The 18,480-nt window shown below is 44.3% G+C and overlaps 2 protein-coding genes across 2 annotated transcripts in view; both read left to right on the top strand.

Moving 5' to 3' along the window:
• Positions 1–18,480, top strand: part of LOC122136542 (ferritin, middle subunit-like) — a 33,503-nt gene that overhangs the window by 5,667 nt on the left and 9,356 nt on the right. The gene's annotated exons all lie outside the window — the stretch shown is intronic.
• On the top strand, positions 2,390–3,922 carry LOC109080092 (ferritin, middle subunit-like). Its single transcript, XM_019095183.2, has 4 exons — positions 2,390–2,634; positions 3,078–3,224; positions 3,349–3,474; positions 3,595–3,922. The coding sequence occupies exons 1-4, from the start codon at positions 2,533–2,535 to the stop codon at positions 3,742–3,744; spliced, it is 525 nt and encodes a 174-aa protein (XP_018950728.2). The 5' UTR covers positions 2,390–2,532; the 3' UTR covers positions 3,745–3,922.

Here is an 18,480-nt window from a genome sequence, read left to right as displayed (position 1 = left end):
ATTTATTAGGCAATGTATTTATTGAACATTTTGAATTTAAGGGGTACAAATTTAAACATCAAGTAAAATGTTTCCAGTGATTATTGATTTTCTGACATCAAGTCAGTATTTTGCTGTTGAAAGTACACTTATTTTAAACTAGTGAATTTGATGAATAAACATTTTGGGCTGGACTGACTTGTCTTTTTATAATTGTGGGATTGTACTGTTCTAGTTTTATAATTCAACCAGCATGAGTTGCTTTTTAGTTATCAGTGTGTAGTGATGCTATATAAACATATTCCACATTTTTATTAAACCTACGTGGTGGATGATGTAGGAATAAAAGCAAACCAATTACCCAAGTGTTCACATTAATATAAGTCTTGTAGAACTAGACTTTTGACTATGAACATAAAGTCTGCACTATTCAAAACATGCCATGAAATGTAAAGCAACTGACCCTTTTTCACTTTTTCACAGAAAACAATAATGCATATTTCGAATTTTTATATAAGTAAATGGTATATAAGTCTCATCTGTGTAAGATCCTCTGTCCACTATGGAAGCCAAAAAGCGTTGTTCCAAAACCTAGTGAACTGCTTTGCTACGTACTGCCTAGTATACAGCAGACAGTGTCCAATCAGTAGCATTTAAATATAGAAAAAATTTCTGGATTTATATTTTATGTATAATAATATAAATTTTATTGTCAGACAAAATCTGAATTTTTCTTGCAAAGCAGTATGTTGTTGCACACTAATTCTTTGAGTTTTCATTTAAGATGTACCTTATTCAGTTCGGACATCCTGATGTACAAAGGAATATTTTAGTTTTGCTTGATTAAATCTTTGGACTTTGTATCGATGATTAGATGGTAGAAGCACAAATTTATTATACAACACATGACTGAGATTAGAAACAATATTCTTGGCCAGCCTTAAGAGGTATATCTTGTCACAATGAATTGTGGGTCTGCTTTCTCTGTCATGCCTTAAAATTTGTTTCAAACAAAACACATTCAAAGTCTAACATTTAGTTAAACTATATTAAACACACAGGGCAAAAAAATATAAATCCATTTCTAGCTTTTCAAAGTCAACCATCAACGTTGACCCCTGAGCTCGGAGGGACTAACGGCTGATTCCACCTGCAGCAGGTCATTGTTGGTCCCTGGGGGGAAACAAAATTAGCTTTGTTTATACTCACATATTCCTCTGGACACAGCTCATTGTCTGGTATGTTCACTTGTTGCTGACACATACTTAGGGTGCATGTTCTGGTACAAAAATGCTTCATCATTGTCACCTGACTGAATGCATTTAGGGTACGCCAGGGCTAGATGTCACATGGAGAAGCTGTCACAAGGGCTGTATCTCTGTGATAAGGGTTTCAATGAAAGGTCCAGTTTGATTGTTGTCTCCAACAGTGTTTTTTTAAATGTTGGTTTCTTATATTATCTTGCCTCACAAACCACTTTGTTACAAGTAGGTCCAGGACAGAGGAGCAAGTCTTAGGTCAGCCACACAAAACTATACTTAATTGTTTATGTACATATTTTTTTAAACAAATGTTTGAATAACTTAGTTAACGTCAGAAAAAAAAAAAACTGTAAGAGTAGTGTTTATAATGACACTTGTGATATCATTTAGTCCATATACATTGAAATGTAAGGAGCAAATATTTAACTAAAGAAGAACATGTGAGACATAATATTTTCCTGATCTTAGACCACTATTGACCTTATTGGTCATATATGAGCTGGAACCAGGCCTAACCTAAGGCCATGCCACAAACCATGAGACAGAATGGCTCAATGGCTTGTACATAGCACTTACTGTACCACTAAACAGACCACATATAACAGGGTAAAAACAGTCAAACTGAGAAAAGGTCCTCAGAGAATAGGTGTGTCTGGATACTTACAATCTGGATATAGACTAGACCTATATTTGTTGTGTCAATACAAAGTGGTACAGTTGTGTCATCAGAAGTGAGCAACATGTTACATCACATATTCAATTATTTTATTTTAAAATGTATTACTGTAAAACTTTTATAAACTACTTGACAATGTTTAGAATTAAATTAATTGTTTTCAATAGTGAATTTGTCTGAATATGAATTTAGTGTACCTACATAAAGGTAATGTAAGCATGTTTTTTGGGCTACAGATCATGACATCATTTAATTCATTCAGTTATGTTTTCATCGATTCAGTTTTCCTTGAATCATGAAGAAGGAAAAAAGACACGTTCATGATAGCTGATATGGCATGTTATCTCAGAAAATGACACCGCGGACTGTTGTCGCTTCCTCACTGAGCTTCGTTCTTAGATTGGCTGGTTTTTAGTTTCACTGACGCATCATTCGCTGATCGTATATAAGATGAACGCGCACCTTCATTTCACTCACAGCTTCAGGAAGATCTGAAGAGGTTCTTGCTTCAACAGTGATTGAACAGAACTTCGTGCTCTTCAGAAATTATTTAAATCTATTTAAATTTCGTATTTATTCTGTATCAATTTTGATAGGCTCATAAAACCCGCCGAAATGGATTCTCAGATTCGCCAGAACTACGACCGCGACTGCGAGGCTTTGATCAACAAGATGATCAACTTGGAGCTTTACGCTTCTTACATTTACACTTCAATGGTATGTGTCTATACATTTCTTCTATTCTCACTTTTACAAGACATGTCTTTTGTTGTATGGTGACAAGTTTTCTCTCCTTCAATTAAATCCTTTTTTTTTTTTTAAAATATAATGCATAAAAATAAAAAAGTATCAAGTCAGGATACTACACCTGTAGAAATATGTTCTTTTTTTATTGTGGTTTCTTAAATTATCTTGCCTCACAAACTACTTTGTTATTGGGTCCAGGACAGAGAAGCAAGTCTTAGGTCAGCACCCACAATGCTATCCTTAATTGTTTATGTACTTATTTTAAAAAAAATGTTTAAATAACTTAGCTAATTAAAAAAAAAAAAAAAAAAAAAAAAAAAAAATGCTGAAATTTTTGCTTGCACAGAAAGAACATGTCGTCCTCTGGTTTTTGTTGGACTCCATTTCTCATCTATTGATTTTGCTTTGATCAGGCTCACTACTTCAAACGGGATGATGTCGCTCTTCCTGGTTTTGCCAAGTTCTTCAAGAAGAACAGCGAGGAGGAGCGCGAGCATGCTGAGAAGTTCATGGAGCTCCAGAACAAGAGGGGGGGACGCATCGTCCTCCAGGACATCAAGGTGCTTTGATAATATTTTGAATTAAAACTTCAATTGTTATTGTTGTAAACTGACATCATGCCTATTTGTAAGGGACTGTTGAATTAGAGGGGATCTTACTCTTAATTGTTGTGTCTCTCTTCAGAAACCTGATCGTGATATGTGGGGCAATGGACTGATTGCTATGCAGTGCGCTCTTCAGCTGGAGAAGAACATCAACCAGGCTCTGCTGGATCTGCATAAGGTCGCCTCTGAGAAGGGAGACCCTCATGTGAGTGACCCTCGTTGTTGAAGTTGATCTGCCTGCATATACATGTCTCTTTAAAGCAGTTTTTTTTCCAGTGCTGAAAATTTTGCATCCTAACATCTTTTCTATTGTCTTGTCCAACAGCTGTGTGACTTCCTGGAGACTCACTACCTGAATGAGCAGGTTGAGGCCATCAAGAAAGTTGGTGACCACATCACCAACCTTTCCAAGATGGATGCTGGCAACAACAGGATGGCGGAGTACCTGTTTGACAAGCACACCCTGGACAGCTAAATGCAGCCCTGAGATAATTTATTAGTCAATGTATAGACCCCTTAAAAGTTTGTAAACATTGCAACGTCTCCGGGTGGGCGGGGCTTAGCTGGAGGCCAAAAAAAGAGCGCGGACGCAATGTTGGACAAGTGTAAACTAGCACGTTTTAGGAGGGGATTTTATTAAAACATGGATGCAGAAGAAGGTTCGGAAACTGTCCGAATATGTACAGGTCACCTACTGCCTGGGGACCGTGACAAAAAAAAAAGACAAAAAAAAAAATTGAGGAGTTAGCATACATTTATCAATTAATTCAGTTGATCACTCAGTTCACTGACCAAACTGGTTATCTGACCAAAATATAATGAAAAGTGGATAACATTACAGTAGCCTAATTTATTTATTAGCTAAGCCTGGTGTAGTTCTTGTATATTCTTCTCATTGGAAACATTTTAACCAGGTTTTGGATATTTCCTAGACAATATATGAATTACTTTCGGGCGGTTTGGGGAATTTTGTCAAGGCTTATTGTCTAATGTAACCTATCGCTGGGCTAACTATGATTAGGCAATGTGGATTATTTTAAGAGACCATTCAAAGGATGGCACCACACATCTATCGCTGTATGTTTGTTTAACATTTAAACTAGCTAGTGCGCTGAAGATTGGCAACTTTTCACCTATAAAACATAAACTTGCTGATTTGTACTAGATAAAACCAACACACCAGTACATATGTATAGATTATTTTACCTAATATGAAGTGTGCACTGCAAACACGAGCATTATTTATGATCGCCTCTGTCTAGTGAGTACGCCGTATTGCATTCAACCACAATTGTCTTCTTGATTTCTGTGAAGGAATGTCGGCCGGGATCCGGTGAAACTTTAGTTTTGAACCAAAAGTGCTGTTCCTTCTATTCTGGCAGCCAAAAACACAACAAGACGACATTTTAAAGTCAAAACCTCAAACTTTTAGCGCGCCTTATGTTTTGCCTCCAGCTAGAGCGGTGACGACACAGTGACGTAGGCGATTAAGGGGTCTATTATTGAACATTTTGAATTTGAGGGGTTAAAATTTAAACACCAAGAAAGTCTATCTCACTTTAGAAATTTTTCCTGTGATTATTCATTTTCTGACATCAAGTCAGTGTTTTGCTGTTAAAAGTACACTTATTTTAATCTAGTGAATTTGATGAATAAACATTTTGGGCTGGACTGACTTGTCTTTTTATTTAAAATTGATTGGGATTGTACTGTTCTAGTTTTATAATTCAACCAGCAGGAGTTGCTTTTTAGTTATCAGTGTGTAGTGATGCTATATAAACCTATTCCAAATTTTTATTAAACCTACGTGGTGGATGATGTAGAAATAAAAGCAATCCAATTACCCAAGTGTTCACATTAATATAAGTCTTGTAGAACTAGACTTTTGACTATGAACATAAAGTCAGCACTATTCTTACCAAAACATGCCATGAAATGTAAAGCAACTGACCCTTTTTCACTTTTTCATAGAAAACAATAATGATGCAATACAGACCAGCATACTACAAAATGGTATTTTTGGTGTCAGAATCCTCTGCTAAACCACTATGGAAGCCAAAAAATGAAATGTAAAAAAACCTAGTGAACTGCCTTGCTACATACTGCAGAGTATACAGCAGACAGTGTCCAATCAGTCGCATTTAAATATAGACAAAATTTATCTTGGTAAAACCACCATCCTGGATTTAGATTTTATGTATAATGATATAAGTTTTATTGTCAGACAAAATCTAAAATTTTCTTGCATAACAGTATGTTATTGCACACTCTTTGTGCTGTTGCACACTAATTCTTGGAGTTTTCATTTTAGATGTACCTTATTCAGTTCGGACAGCCTGAGGTACAAAGGAATATTTTAGTTTCGCTCGATTAAATTGCTGTACTTTGTATTGATGATTAGATGGTAGAAGCACAAATCTATTATACAACACATGACTGAGATTAGAAACAATATTCTTGGCCAGCCTTAAGACGTATATCTTGTCACAGTGAATTATGGGTCTGCTTTTTCTGTGATGCCTTAAAATTTGTTTCAAACAAAACACATTCAAAGTCTTACATTTAGTTAAACTATATTAAACACACAGGGCAAAAAAAATATAAATCCATTTATGCAAGAGTAGTGTTTATAATAATATAATTTATTACATATACATTGTCAGGTAAGGAAAAAAATTAACTAAAGAAGAACATGTGAAACATAATATTTTCCTGATCTTAGCCCACTATTGACCCTATTTGTCATATATTAGCTGAAACCAGGCCTAACCTAAGGCCATGCCACAAACCATGAGACAGAATGGTTCAATGGCTTGTACATAGGACTTACCACTAAACAAATTTATTATTTTCAACAGTGAATTTGTCTGAATATGAATTTAGTGTACATAAAGGTTTAATGTAAGCATATGTTTTTGGGCTACAGCTCATGATATCATTTAATTCATTCAGTTATGTTTTCATCGATTCAGTTTTCCTTGAATCATGAAGAAAAAAAAAGACACATTCATGATAATTGATATGGCATGTTCCCTTTCATAGGTCACTTCAATATTGTGGTGACATCATCGTATGGGAACACCCTTTGGTGTGAAGCCCTGTGCCATCCCGCCAATCCTATTGGCCAAATAGTGCTTGGCACCACCTTACGCATGCATAGTATACCTGTGTGCTGCGTGCTATTTCGTTCAGATTTCATTTCCTTCAGAAAAGCAAAAGCAAATTTTCAGTGCCCTAGAAAAGCATCTCGCATTCTCAGCGACAACTTCTTCAAGCAGTGTTCAACTCCTCTTAGCGGACTCTTTTTGTCGGATCTTCTTTAAGGATGCGTTTAGTAGTTTTATATGTGAGGGGGACACTCATGAAAGGCACGTTGTATGCCTGGGCCTGCATCACACGCAGGTGGCGCTTAGCGGCCTGTTGTGTTGTTTGGTGTGTGTGAGTTTGCGGCTGAAAGTTCTGCGCTCGAGGGTAGAAGTTTTCTCTAAGATTGTCCCATGTCCAACCCCCGTGTGTCGCTTCTGTGGTTGCTGAGGCGCAGCAAGAGGTGATGGCTTAGGGGCGACGTGTGCGAGCTGGACCATGAGGACAGCACTGCGTTGTAGTTTTCTCCATTTCGCTCGCTCTCCCCCACTCGAGTGCAGGAAGTCGGCAGAAACTTCGTGGAGCCCATTGCTTTCACCGACGAGGATCTACGGCCCACCCCGGAGGCCTGCAGTGCAATTTCCCTTTGGCTACGGGCTGTTTGACGACAACGTTTTGTCCACCATGGCTTCGGAGGATTTACTGGCTGACACATGCGGATCTCTCCCTCCTGGCTGACAGGAGAGACGCATCTCCCCTTCCTGCAGCGAGCTGTTGGATGTGGTCAGCAAAGCAGCTATCAGCCTTTTTCCGCCAGCTGATTCCGCGCAGGCCCAGGGAAATGGAGCGACGTCAGATGCTGGTGCCGCACTCGCGTTCATCATCTTCATACTGCCAACGGGGTGCCCCACAGGAAGAGCCATCACCTATGGCACCCCCTCGTAAAGATTGGGGTCCTAGGGCTTATCCACCGGCTTGCCAGCGCCAGCGGAAAAGACTGTAACTGAGCTCGACAGCGAAAACCTCTTGTCCTCAGGCTCCTAACAGCAGTTCCTGATCCTTCTGCTGTTTGTCGGAGACTGTTCCCTCCACTAGAGACATTGACACATGCATTTCCTGTTCTTATGGATGCAGCGAGCTTTCCGTGCTCGGAAATTCTAATGCATGCAGAGACATCACAGCTGCAGACGGAGGTCTTGAGGCCATTAAAGCATTTTTGAGCCACGTGGGAACGCTTGCTTGACATTCTGCAATGGGTATTACGCACAATTCCTTACGGATACACCATTCAGTTTCGAAAAGGCCCGCCTCCTTTCTGTGGGATTTTTCCCACGATCGTGAGTTCAAAAGAAACCGCAGTGCTGCAACAAGAGGTGTCATCTCTGCTGAGAAAAGGGGCTATAGAAGAAGTACACCCCTCTCAGATGGAGCCAGGTTTTTACAGCCAATATTTTGTTGTGCCCAAAAAAGATGGCGGCTTACAACCAATACTGGATTCACGCCGTTTGAATCCTGCACTCAGAACAAGCAAATTCAAGATGTTGATGGTGAAATCTATTCTGTCTCAGATTCAACCAAACGACTGGTTTGTCATGATTGATCTGAAGGATGCATACTTTCATATTCAGATCATCAAGAGACACAGGAAGTTGCTCAGATTCGCAAAGCGTATCAATACCATTTTCTTCCTTTTGGATTAGCCCTGGCTCCACGAACCTTCACGAAATGCATGGATGAAGTTCTGGCCCGTTGTGGCTCCAGGGCGTTCATGTGCTAAATTACCTGGACAATTGGCTGGTATTAGCGCAATCACAGACTCAAGCATGTTCTCACCGAGATCTCATGCTAAATCATCTAACCTGGGCTTATGCACAAATCTCCAAAAGAGTGTTTTGATCCTTTCCCAACGGGTAACCTTTTTGGGGATAGATCTGGATTCTCGCGCGATGAGGGCACAATAGTCATGCCTTTGCCACTTCAAAGCAGGCCATACAGTGATGATGAGTTTGTGCCTCAGACTTTTGGGTCTAATGGCGGCAGTGTCACCTGTAATCCATCTAGGCTTACTTCACATGCACCCTTTTCAATGGTGGACAAAAAGCCAAAGGTTTTCACTCCATTGTTATCTGCATCGAATGATTTCGGTTTTCGGTGAGGTGTGTTCTGATGTTAAAGACCTGGACTTCGTCCAAATTTCTTCGAAAAGGAGTTTGACTGGGGTCCTGTTTTCACCGCAAGACTGTCACGACAGACACATCATTGACAGGTTGGGGGGCTGTTTGTCAAGGACGCCCAGCCCACAGAACATGGACGGAGGCACAGCGAGGGTGGCACATAAACAGATTGGAGCTGCTAGCGGTCTTTCTAGCTCTCCAACATTTTTCAAGACTGCTGAACGGTAGTCATGTGTTAATCAGGACAGACAACACAATGGTTGTGTCATATTTGAATCACCAAGGAGGATTACGCTCTCGCCCCCTATGCAGGCTGGCAAGGAATGTACTTCTATGATCTCAGAACAGGTTTCTGTCGATCCGAGTGGTTGGGGCACCCCCAAATGGTGAGCTATATATGGCAAGTGTTTGGAGAAGTGGAAGTGGACTTATTCGTGTTGAGCACAACTATGCATTGCCCTCTATGAGTTCCATCATGGGATCTGTACATTGTATTACAAGGGCTATCAGGACATCCGTTTGAGCCTTTGGATACTGTGACTGAATAACTCTGGAATCTAAAAACAGTCCTACTGTTAGCTTTATCCTCCCTCAAGAGAGTTGGGGATTTACAAGCTCTTTCTATCTCACCCTCATGCATGGACTTTGCACCAGGATTGGTGAAGGTTTTGCTGCGACCAAGGCCTGATTATATTCCTAAAGTCGCTTCGAATCCTTTTCGCTTCAAGCAGTTGGTCTGGAAAGCTTTCTCGGGGTCAGAAGATCTAAGCCTTTGTCCTGTGAAAGCACTGAAGATCTATGTTGATCGTACAGCCCAGTGGCATGAGGCTGACCGGCTGCTCTTCTGTTTTGGGAGTAAAAATAAAGGTTGTGTTGTCACAAAGCAACGCGTGTCCCATTGGCTGGTGGAGGCTATATCCTTAGGCTAAGAGGCATGCAGGCTTGCTTGCTTTTAGGAATCTGAGCTCATTCAATGAGGGTGGTGGCTTCATCGCAAGCCTCCCTTATTGGATCTTCTATGGATGATATATGTGCTGCAGCAGGATGGACTGAACACTTTAGTGAAATTCTACAGCCTAGATGTGAGGACGGCCCCTGGCTCCCGGGTTCTTTCCCCTTGAGCAGATGCTTTCCTCGGATCCCAGCTGTCTGAGGTACGTCAGGCGTGATGGTATAGCCTTCCCATATTGTGATGTCACTGCAGCATTGAAGTGACCTATGAAAGGGAACATCTCGGTTACATATGTAGCCACGGTTCCCTGAATAGGGAACGAGATGCTGCGGTTCGTTCCATACCTTTGATAGCGTTTCCTTAGTCCATAAAATCTAAGAAAAATAGTACGCGGCACGCAGCTATATTATGCTTACGCATGCGTAAGGCGGTGCCAAGCGCTATTTGACCAGTAGGTTTGACGAGATGGTACAGGGCTTCATGGTACAGACATTCATCACACCAAAGGGTGACCAATAAAACTCATTATAAACGAGGCATTTGTTGCATCCAGTGGAGACATAATTACTGATTATTATGAATTATACTGTCTTTTTCCACCTTGCGTTGTGTATCACGCTGCATAAACATAAAACCATTTGTCTGCATTTATGCATTGCACACACACAGATATTTGGTTTGAACTGTTCTGGAACAGTAAATACAACTTAACCACTGATTTCTAGTTGTGTCCTCTTTTGGTAGGCCAAACAAAATAGTTTCGCTTTCACAACAAAACACACAGCATCTCCACAACATGGTGGCGGCAGCAATAATACTACAGCAAGAATAAAAGTTATGCCTTCTTTCTTTGCGTGAACATTTGGGTGGTGTTATGCAAATCTTCCCACACAGTGACGTAGACATGTGGGGGTGTGTTTAAATGAGGCATTTTAGGAGGGTGTGGACGAGTCTTAACTTTGATAAAGAATATCTCTTTGGGTTTGAGACTTTAGTCTTTGCAATTTTAGGTATCTTATCTATGCAGGAACAGCTTGTAACACTCCAAAGAGAAAGGGAAACTTGAAATCGTGTCATATGACCCCTTTAAAAATATAAAAATAATAATATTGGGTTGTGTATATAAGTTTCATTATCACCAGTATTACAGTACTTCTGTTGTTCACCTGAGCACTGGTGTGCACAAAGGGACATATAGCATTGTTTATCAATGTGCGCAGCACTCAGGAAATGTTACACTGACTGAAAAATTACTGAAAGAACACTGTAAAATGAAGGTCACTTATTACAAGCAGCACAAGCAAAAGGCTTTTTGACTAAAATTGACTAAATGTCAATGGTGCAAGTTCTTCAGTGAGCAGAAAAACAATAGTTTCTAAGAGCTCACAAATAGAGTAGCAGGTAATGGTCTTGTTTCTTATATTGCAATACACTCACTGACTTTTCAAACAACCTCCTTAAAAAGCTTAATTTAGATTAAGCCTATCCCATTGTAAAGGCTACTAATAATTTATAACATAGGAAATATTTGTAAAGCACTCACTGACTTTTTTGGTCCATTCGTTTTTTTGTGTTAATTTTGTAAGTAGAAAAATGAAAAACAGCTCCTTTTTCGTTTTTTAAATTTTTTGCAAAAAACGAATAACAAGAATTCGGCTTAAATTTTTAGTTTTTCGTTCAGGGTTAGAAAAATGAATAAACAGCTTGAATATTCGATTTCTACACGTGGGCGGGAATTAAACTCCCCTTTCTGCTGATTGGTCAGACAAAAAAAAAAAGATCAAAACCATGCTGTCATCAGTCCTTCTGCAGTTCCGCGCGGCAGAATACTAGTCCTCTGCTGCAGCAGCAGTTGTACAGATTCTTAAAACTTTTTTATTGCAACTACATTTAATCTTTTTCTCATCAAACAACCAGACAAATGAATGGCTCGACACTACCTGTTCTGTGGCAGAGCCTAGGGCTTTCTTCTGTGAAGATATAAATTCTATGCTTTGCATCAGCTGGGCATGCCAGGGCAGGCTATATCCTACCTGGTCCCCCAGTAAGTTTGTTTGTTTTATTAAGTAATTAATTATTATTATTATAAATATTATTAATTATTTCAAAATAAATATTTGAAACACTAATACAAAAAGGAAAGAATAATGCTTTGACTTGGGTATATTCAGAGCTGGGTAGATTACTTACAAATTGTAATCCGTTACTGATTCCAAATTACATAACAAAAAATGTAAGTCAGTAACTAATCCACTACATTTCACGTTTTAGGTAATATAGTCAGATTACTTTTTGATTACTTTTGACCTAACTCGTTTAACACACTGATTTAAACAGGATAATCTTGTACCATAATGATGTAAAAATACAAATAATGAGAAAATATATTCCTTTCATTGTAATTAACAACATGAAGTGCATTAAACATTATATTACGTCAGGGTTTCCCAAATTGGGGTTCGTAAAGGAACGTTGGTCGTTGGGGGTAGAGTTTAATGAAAGGCTGAAAAGTAATTAAATCATAAAAATGTAAAATTAAAAATAAATCATATACACTTACTAAAAAAGATGGAATATTTTATGTTTACCTTCATTTGTTTGTGCCATATGACCATTCATCTATGTCAGAGGGTACTTAAAGGATCACTGATTATGATTTCACTTTTTTTAACTTTAGTGTGTTATGTTGCTGTTTGAGCATAAAAAAACATCTGCAAAGTTACGATGCTCAAAGTTTAATGCAAGGGAGATGTCTTGTCTTTTTACAGAATTGCTGATTGACCACCCCCTTAAAGTAAATATATTAAGTGAAAGAGATTCAGATGACAAAAAGTTTGAGAATATCTGCAAATAAGAAATAATGAGAATTTGTGCATTTTAATGAGTTTGAAAGACAAAAGCCTTTCAATAATACATAATAATACATGGTTAACCTACTGAGTGATCATTTAAATAAAAAATAATGCGTTCATCAGTAGTTGATGCAATGTTGAAACACTTCTTAAACCTTAAATTATTTTTGTAAACCCATTGGTCAAATGCTGTATAGCCACCGGATTAATGACTGATAACTGTGTGAATGTCCACAAACTGGAAGACTTTCTGAGTGTATATAAGCGGTAGACTATTTTAGAAAGGAACATTAAAAAAAAATGGAAAAAAAGAGGAATTAGAGACAATCAATATTTAAAAAAAAAAAAAAATCTATTGTGTGAATAATATGTATAATCTATAAAAAAGTAACTGTAGTCTGATTTAGTCTGACACTTGTGCACTCGCACACAGGAATGTAACACAAGATTTACATAAATGTAATTAATTGCCATTTGGTTTGTTTCTCACCAAACCTTACTGTATACCTTCAGAACGTTTGGAATATAGCATACGCCACGAGATGCATATTATTTTATGACAGATTTGCATCCGCTTAAAGAATGAAAAGTGAAAGTCACCGTTCTCTGCCATTAAATGGGTAAGTGGGAGCAGGACATTTTTGTGTGTCTGTTTCGGAAAAAAGAAGGTAGACCTAATAAGCCTTTAGAACAACATCTGACTAGTTACCCTAGTTAAATAAAACAGAAAAACGCGACTACTGTCAAGCACGATCAGTATTGAAGTGCACAGGAAATATGCAGCAATCTAAACAGTTTATTTAATTAATATTGAGAATTAGTTGATGTTCACCTGGATTTGTTCCTCAAGAGGGGAAATAATTTAATAAGTTGTCATTTATAGTCATATGGTAGAATGCATATTTTTATTTTTGTGTACATTCAAAATGACTACAAAATGTCGTCCCGTTGAAAAATAAAGAAAACAACAGAATGCACAGCTTTAGCGCAACACATGAACCAATACACAGCTAGTAGGCTGCTTGATGCGCCTATTTTTAAAAGTCTACATTAAGGTTATTTGACGTTAAATGCATTATTTAAGTAATTTTAGAATAAATCACAGTATATATCATGATAAAAAGTGACGTTTACAGTTTGGAAAATATGGTAGGCTATGAAATCCCCCCCAGCAGCAGCAGAGGACTAGTATTCTGCCGCGAGGAAACTGCAGAAGAACTGATGACATTGATCTTTTTTTTTTTTTTTTGTCTGACCAATCAGCCGAAAGGGGGGGTTTAATTCCCACCCACGTGTAGAAATCGAATATTCAAGCTGTAATTCATTTTTCTACCCCTGAAAGAAAAACTACAAATTAAGCCGAATTCTTGTTTTTCGTTTTTTTGCAAAAAATTTAAAAACGAAAAAGGGAGCCGTTTCTCATTTTTCTACTTTCAATATTAAACAAAAAATCCAATGACCAAAAAAAAGGAGCCGTTTATAGCTAGACCCAAACAGACAAGAAAAAACTCTGTTTCAAAGTAAACATAATATGGTTTACTACAACAATCTGATGGCTTGACATTTCTGTGAAAAGGTGTCTGTTCTGTGTCTCCCTGGGTGGCCACTAGAGGTCTCACTTCCCCTTATCGTCACCCCACTTTAGAACTGCATTTCCCATAGTCTTGTCTGTTTCATCACTGCTCATTGCACTCAGCTGTCCGTGGTTATCAATCATTGCACTCAGCCAATTCCCGTTAGCATTGTCATTTCCCTGTGTATAAATACCCCGGTTGTTCTGTCATTGTCACGGAGTCCTTGTTGAATGTCACCCTGGTTTGTTGTGGTTCTCGGATGTTGTGTATGTTTCTTGTTTCTGGACTGCTTACCTGGATTGTGACCTTTGCCTGGCTGACCATGAGATTTGGATTATCCTAATAAAACATACTGCAATTGGATCTACCTGTTTTGTGTGCGTGTCGGTGACAGAAGGACTCCGTCATGCCTAGATCCAGCGGTGTGGGATTTCGAATCGGTTCCCCAGCCACCATGGAGGAACGGAGGGGGAGATTCCGGAACTTAACCACCCTTCGTCAAAAGGGGAGTGAGGTGGGTGGCCTGGCGCAATTGTTTTGGACCATGGCGGTCGGGATGGGTTATAACGATGCAGCACTGAAGGACTTTTTTAACAACTGTCTGGATGACCCTTTACCGCAATGGGAGATGAAGGGGCTGGAGATCCTAGACTTTTGGGGGGTTTACCCATTACCTGTGCCATCGTGCTCAATGGGATACTTCGACCACACCTGTGTCTCCAGAGAAGAGAGGCCGCCAGCCCAGCGCCACAGCACAAGATGGCCGCCAACCCAGCGCCACAGCACAAGATGGCCGCCAGCCCGGCACCACAGCACAAGATGGCCGCCAGTTCAGCACCACAGCACAAGATGGCCGCCAGCCCAGCGCCACAGCACAAGATGGCCGCCAGCCCAGCACCACAGCACGAGATGACCACCAGCCCAGCACCACTGCACAGGAGGGTCGAATCTACACCTGTGTTGGCAGACAAGATGGTTGACTCAACGCCTGAGTCTTCCGTCAAGGAGCCACCGGCACGTCATCATAGAGGCCGCAGGAGGAGGAGACAGGCGTCAGCCGTTCCTCAAAGCCCGGAGGACGTTCCCGAGCAGGCCACTGCCGTCCAGGAGGACGTTCCCGAGCAGGCCGCTGCCGTCCAGGAGGACGTTCCCGAGCAGGCCGCTGCCGTCCAGGAGGACGTTCCCGAGCAGGCCGCTGCCGTCCAGGAGGACATTCCCGAGCAGGCCCCGGTCGTCCAGGTGGAGGTGTCCCAGGTTCCCGAGGCGGTGCCCGATGCCGAGGCCGTTCCCGAGGCGGTGCCCGATGCCGAGCCCGAGGCGGTTCCCGATGCAATGTCCGATGCCGAGGCGGTGCCCGATGCCGAGGCGGTGCCCGATGCCGAGGCGGTGGCCGAGGCCGAGGCGGTGCCCGATGCGGTTCCCGATGCGGTGCCCGATGCCGAGGCGGTGCCCGATGTGGTTGCCGAGGCGGTGCCCGATGCGGTGCCCGATGCGGTGCCCGTTGCCAAGGCGGTGCCCGATGCCCGAGGCGGTGCCCGATGCCGAGGCGGTCCCCGATGCTATGTCCGATGCCGAGGCGGTGCCCGATGCCGAGGCGGTTCCCGATGCAATGTCCGATGCCATTCCCGAGGCGGTGCCCGATGCCGAGGCGGTCCCCGATGCCGAGGCGGTGCCCGAGGTGCCGAGGCGGTTCCCGATGCAATGTCCGATGCCGAGGCGGTGCCAGTTGCCGAGGCGGTGCCCGATGCAATGTCCGATGCCGAGGCGGTGCCCGAGGCGGTCCCCGATGCCGAGGCGGTTCCCGATGCAATGTCCGAGGCGGTGCCCGATGCCGAGGCGGTGCCCCATGCCGAGGCGGTGCCCGATGCCGAGGCGGTGCCCGATGCTATGTCCGATGCCGAGGCGGTGCCCGTTGCCGAGGCGGTGCCCGTTGCCGAGGCGGTGCCCGAGGCGGTTCCCGATGCAATGTCCGATGCCGAGGCGGTCCCCGATGCCGAGGCGGTCCCCGATGCTGAGGCGGTGCCCGAGGCGGTCCCCAATGCCGAGGCGGTTCCCGATGCAATGTCCGATGCCGATGCGATGCCGAGGCGGTGCCCGATGCCGAGGCGGTGCCCGATGCGGTGCCCGATGCCGAGGCGGTCCCCGATGCCGAGGCGGTTCCCGATGCAATGTCCGATGCCGAGAGGCGATGCCGAGGCGGTGCCCGATGCCGAGGCGGTGCCCGATGCTATGTCCGATGCCGAGGCGGTGCCCGTTGCCGAGGCGGTGCCCGGTGCCGAGGCGGTGCCCGAGGCGGTTCCCGATGCAATGTCCGATGCCGAGGCGGTGCCCGATGCAAAGGCGGTGCCCGATGCCGATGTGGTGCCCGATGCGGTTCCCGATGCCGAGGCGGTTCCCGATGCAATGTCCGATGCCGAGGCGATGCCCGATGCCGAGGCGGTGCCCGATGCCGAGGCGGTGCCCGATGCGGTGGCCGAAGCGGTGCCCGATGCCGAGGCGGTGCCCGATGCGGTGGCCGAGGCGGTTCCCGATGCAATGTCCGATGCCGAGGCGGTGCCCGAGGCGGTGCCCGTTGCCGAGGCGGTGCCTGTTGCCGAGGCGGTGCCCGAGGCGGTACCCGATGCCGAGGCGGTGCCCGATGCCGAGGCGGTGCCCGATGCGGTGCCAGAGACGGTGCCAGAGACGGTTCCCGATGTAATGCCCGAGACCGAGGCAGAGGTCGAGGCGGTGCCCGATGTTGTTTCCCGATGCCGAGGCGGTGCCCGATGTTGTTTCCGATACCGAGGCTGTGCCCGATGCCGAGGCGGTGACCGATGCTGTTCCGCAGGTCGAGGCGGTGCCCGAGGCTGTGCCCGATGCCGAAGCGGTGCCCGATGCTGTTCCGGAGGCCGAGGCGGTGCCCGATGCGCAGGCTGAGGTCGTTCCCGAGGGCGGTGTCCTTGTCCAAGGCCGTTCCCGAGGCCGTTCCCGAGGCGGTGCCCGATGCCGAGACCATTCCCGAGGCGGTGCCCGATGCCGAGGTCGTTCCCGAGGGGGGTCCTTGTCCGATGCCGTTCCTGAGGCCATTCCCGAGGCGGTGCCCGATGCCGAGGTCGTTCCCGAGGCGGTGTCCTTGTCCGATGCCATTCCCGAGGCGGCGCCCGATGCCGAGGTCATTCCCGAGGCGGGGTCCTTGTCCAACGCCGTTCCTGAGGCCATTCCTGAGGCCGTTCCTGAGACCGTTCCCGAGGCGGTGTCCTTGTCCGATGCCGTTCCTGAGGCCATTCCCGAGGCGGTGCCCGATGCTGAGGTCGTTCCCGAGGCGGGGTCCTTGTCCGATGCCGTTCCTGAGGCCATTCCTGAGGCCGTTCCTGAGACCGTTCCCGAGGCGGTGCCCGATGCCGAGGTCGTTCCCGAGGCGGTGTCCTTGTCCGATGTCGAGCCCGAGGCTGTTCCCGAGGCGGTGCCCGATGCTGTTCCGGAGGCCGATGCGGGGCCCGAGATGGTTCCGGAGGCGATACCCGTGTCCAAGGCCGTGTCCAAGGCCGTTCCCGAGGCGGTGCCCTTGTCTGAGGCCGTTCCCGATGCCGTTCCCAATGCCGTGACCTGGCCATCGCCACAGCCTGCTCCTTACTGGCTCCCCGATTGGCAGGTTCCGTTCGGGGCCACTCAAATGGCGAATTCCTCCCTGGCCGTCTGCACAACGAGAATGGACTGATCCACCGTGGCCACCTGAACTGCCTGGCCCCTCGTGGTCCCCTGAACTTTGGGGTCCACCATGGCCCCCTGATCTGACCGAGCCACCTGGGCTACCAGGGGAGCCATCACTGCCGGTCCCCAGTTTCCCCTCCACGGGCCTGGCCCGCCATCCCTCCCCCTGTTCTGCCTCCACCAGTCCACCTCCCTCCTGGTCTCTTTGTTTTTTTGGTTATTTTGTTCTGAGGAGCATCTGGAAGCTGCTCCTTAGAGGGGGGTAGTGTCACGGTGTCTGTTCTGTGTCTCCCTGGGTGGCGACTAGAGGTCTCACTTCCCCTTATCGTCACCCCACTTTAGAACTGCATTTCCCATAGTCTTGTCTGTTTCATCACTGCTCATTGCACTCAGCTGTCCGTGGTTATCAATCATTGCACTCAGCCAATTCCCCGTTAGCATTGTCTATTCTCTGTGTTTAAATACCCCGGTTGTTCTGTCATTGTCACGGAGTCCTTGTTGAATGTCACCCTGGTTTGTCGTGGTTCTCGGATGTTGTGTATGTTTCTTGTTTCTGGACTGCTTACCTGGATTGTGACCTTTGCCTGGCTGACCATGAGATTTGGATTATCCTAATAAAACATACTGCAATTGGATCTACCTGTTTGTGTGCGTGTCGTGACAGTATTGTGTTGTATTTGGGTTATCCTATTAGAATTTGATTTTTCTTCCATGAGAGACAAAATGCTCGAGTCACAGAGACGCAGCTCCATGTCAGCTCTTGGGAGTTTGCGGTTGTTGTTGCTGACACAGAGTGAGCTTTCATTGGCAATTTCTGGTAGCTCAAAACTGCTTCGTAATTGTGACCTCTCTTCATTACTTTTCTGATCAGTCAGGTGTCAGGTA

Source organism: Cyprinus carpio, chromosome B3 (assembly GCF_018340385.1).
Source record: "Cyprinus carpio isolate SPL01 chromosome B3, ASM1834038v1, whole genome shotgun sequence".
NCBI classification, from domain to species: Eukaryota; Metazoa; Chordata; class Actinopteri; order Cypriniformes; family Cyprinidae; genus Cyprinus; species Cyprinus carpio.
This window is presented reverse-complemented; position numbering and strand designations above follow the sequence as displayed.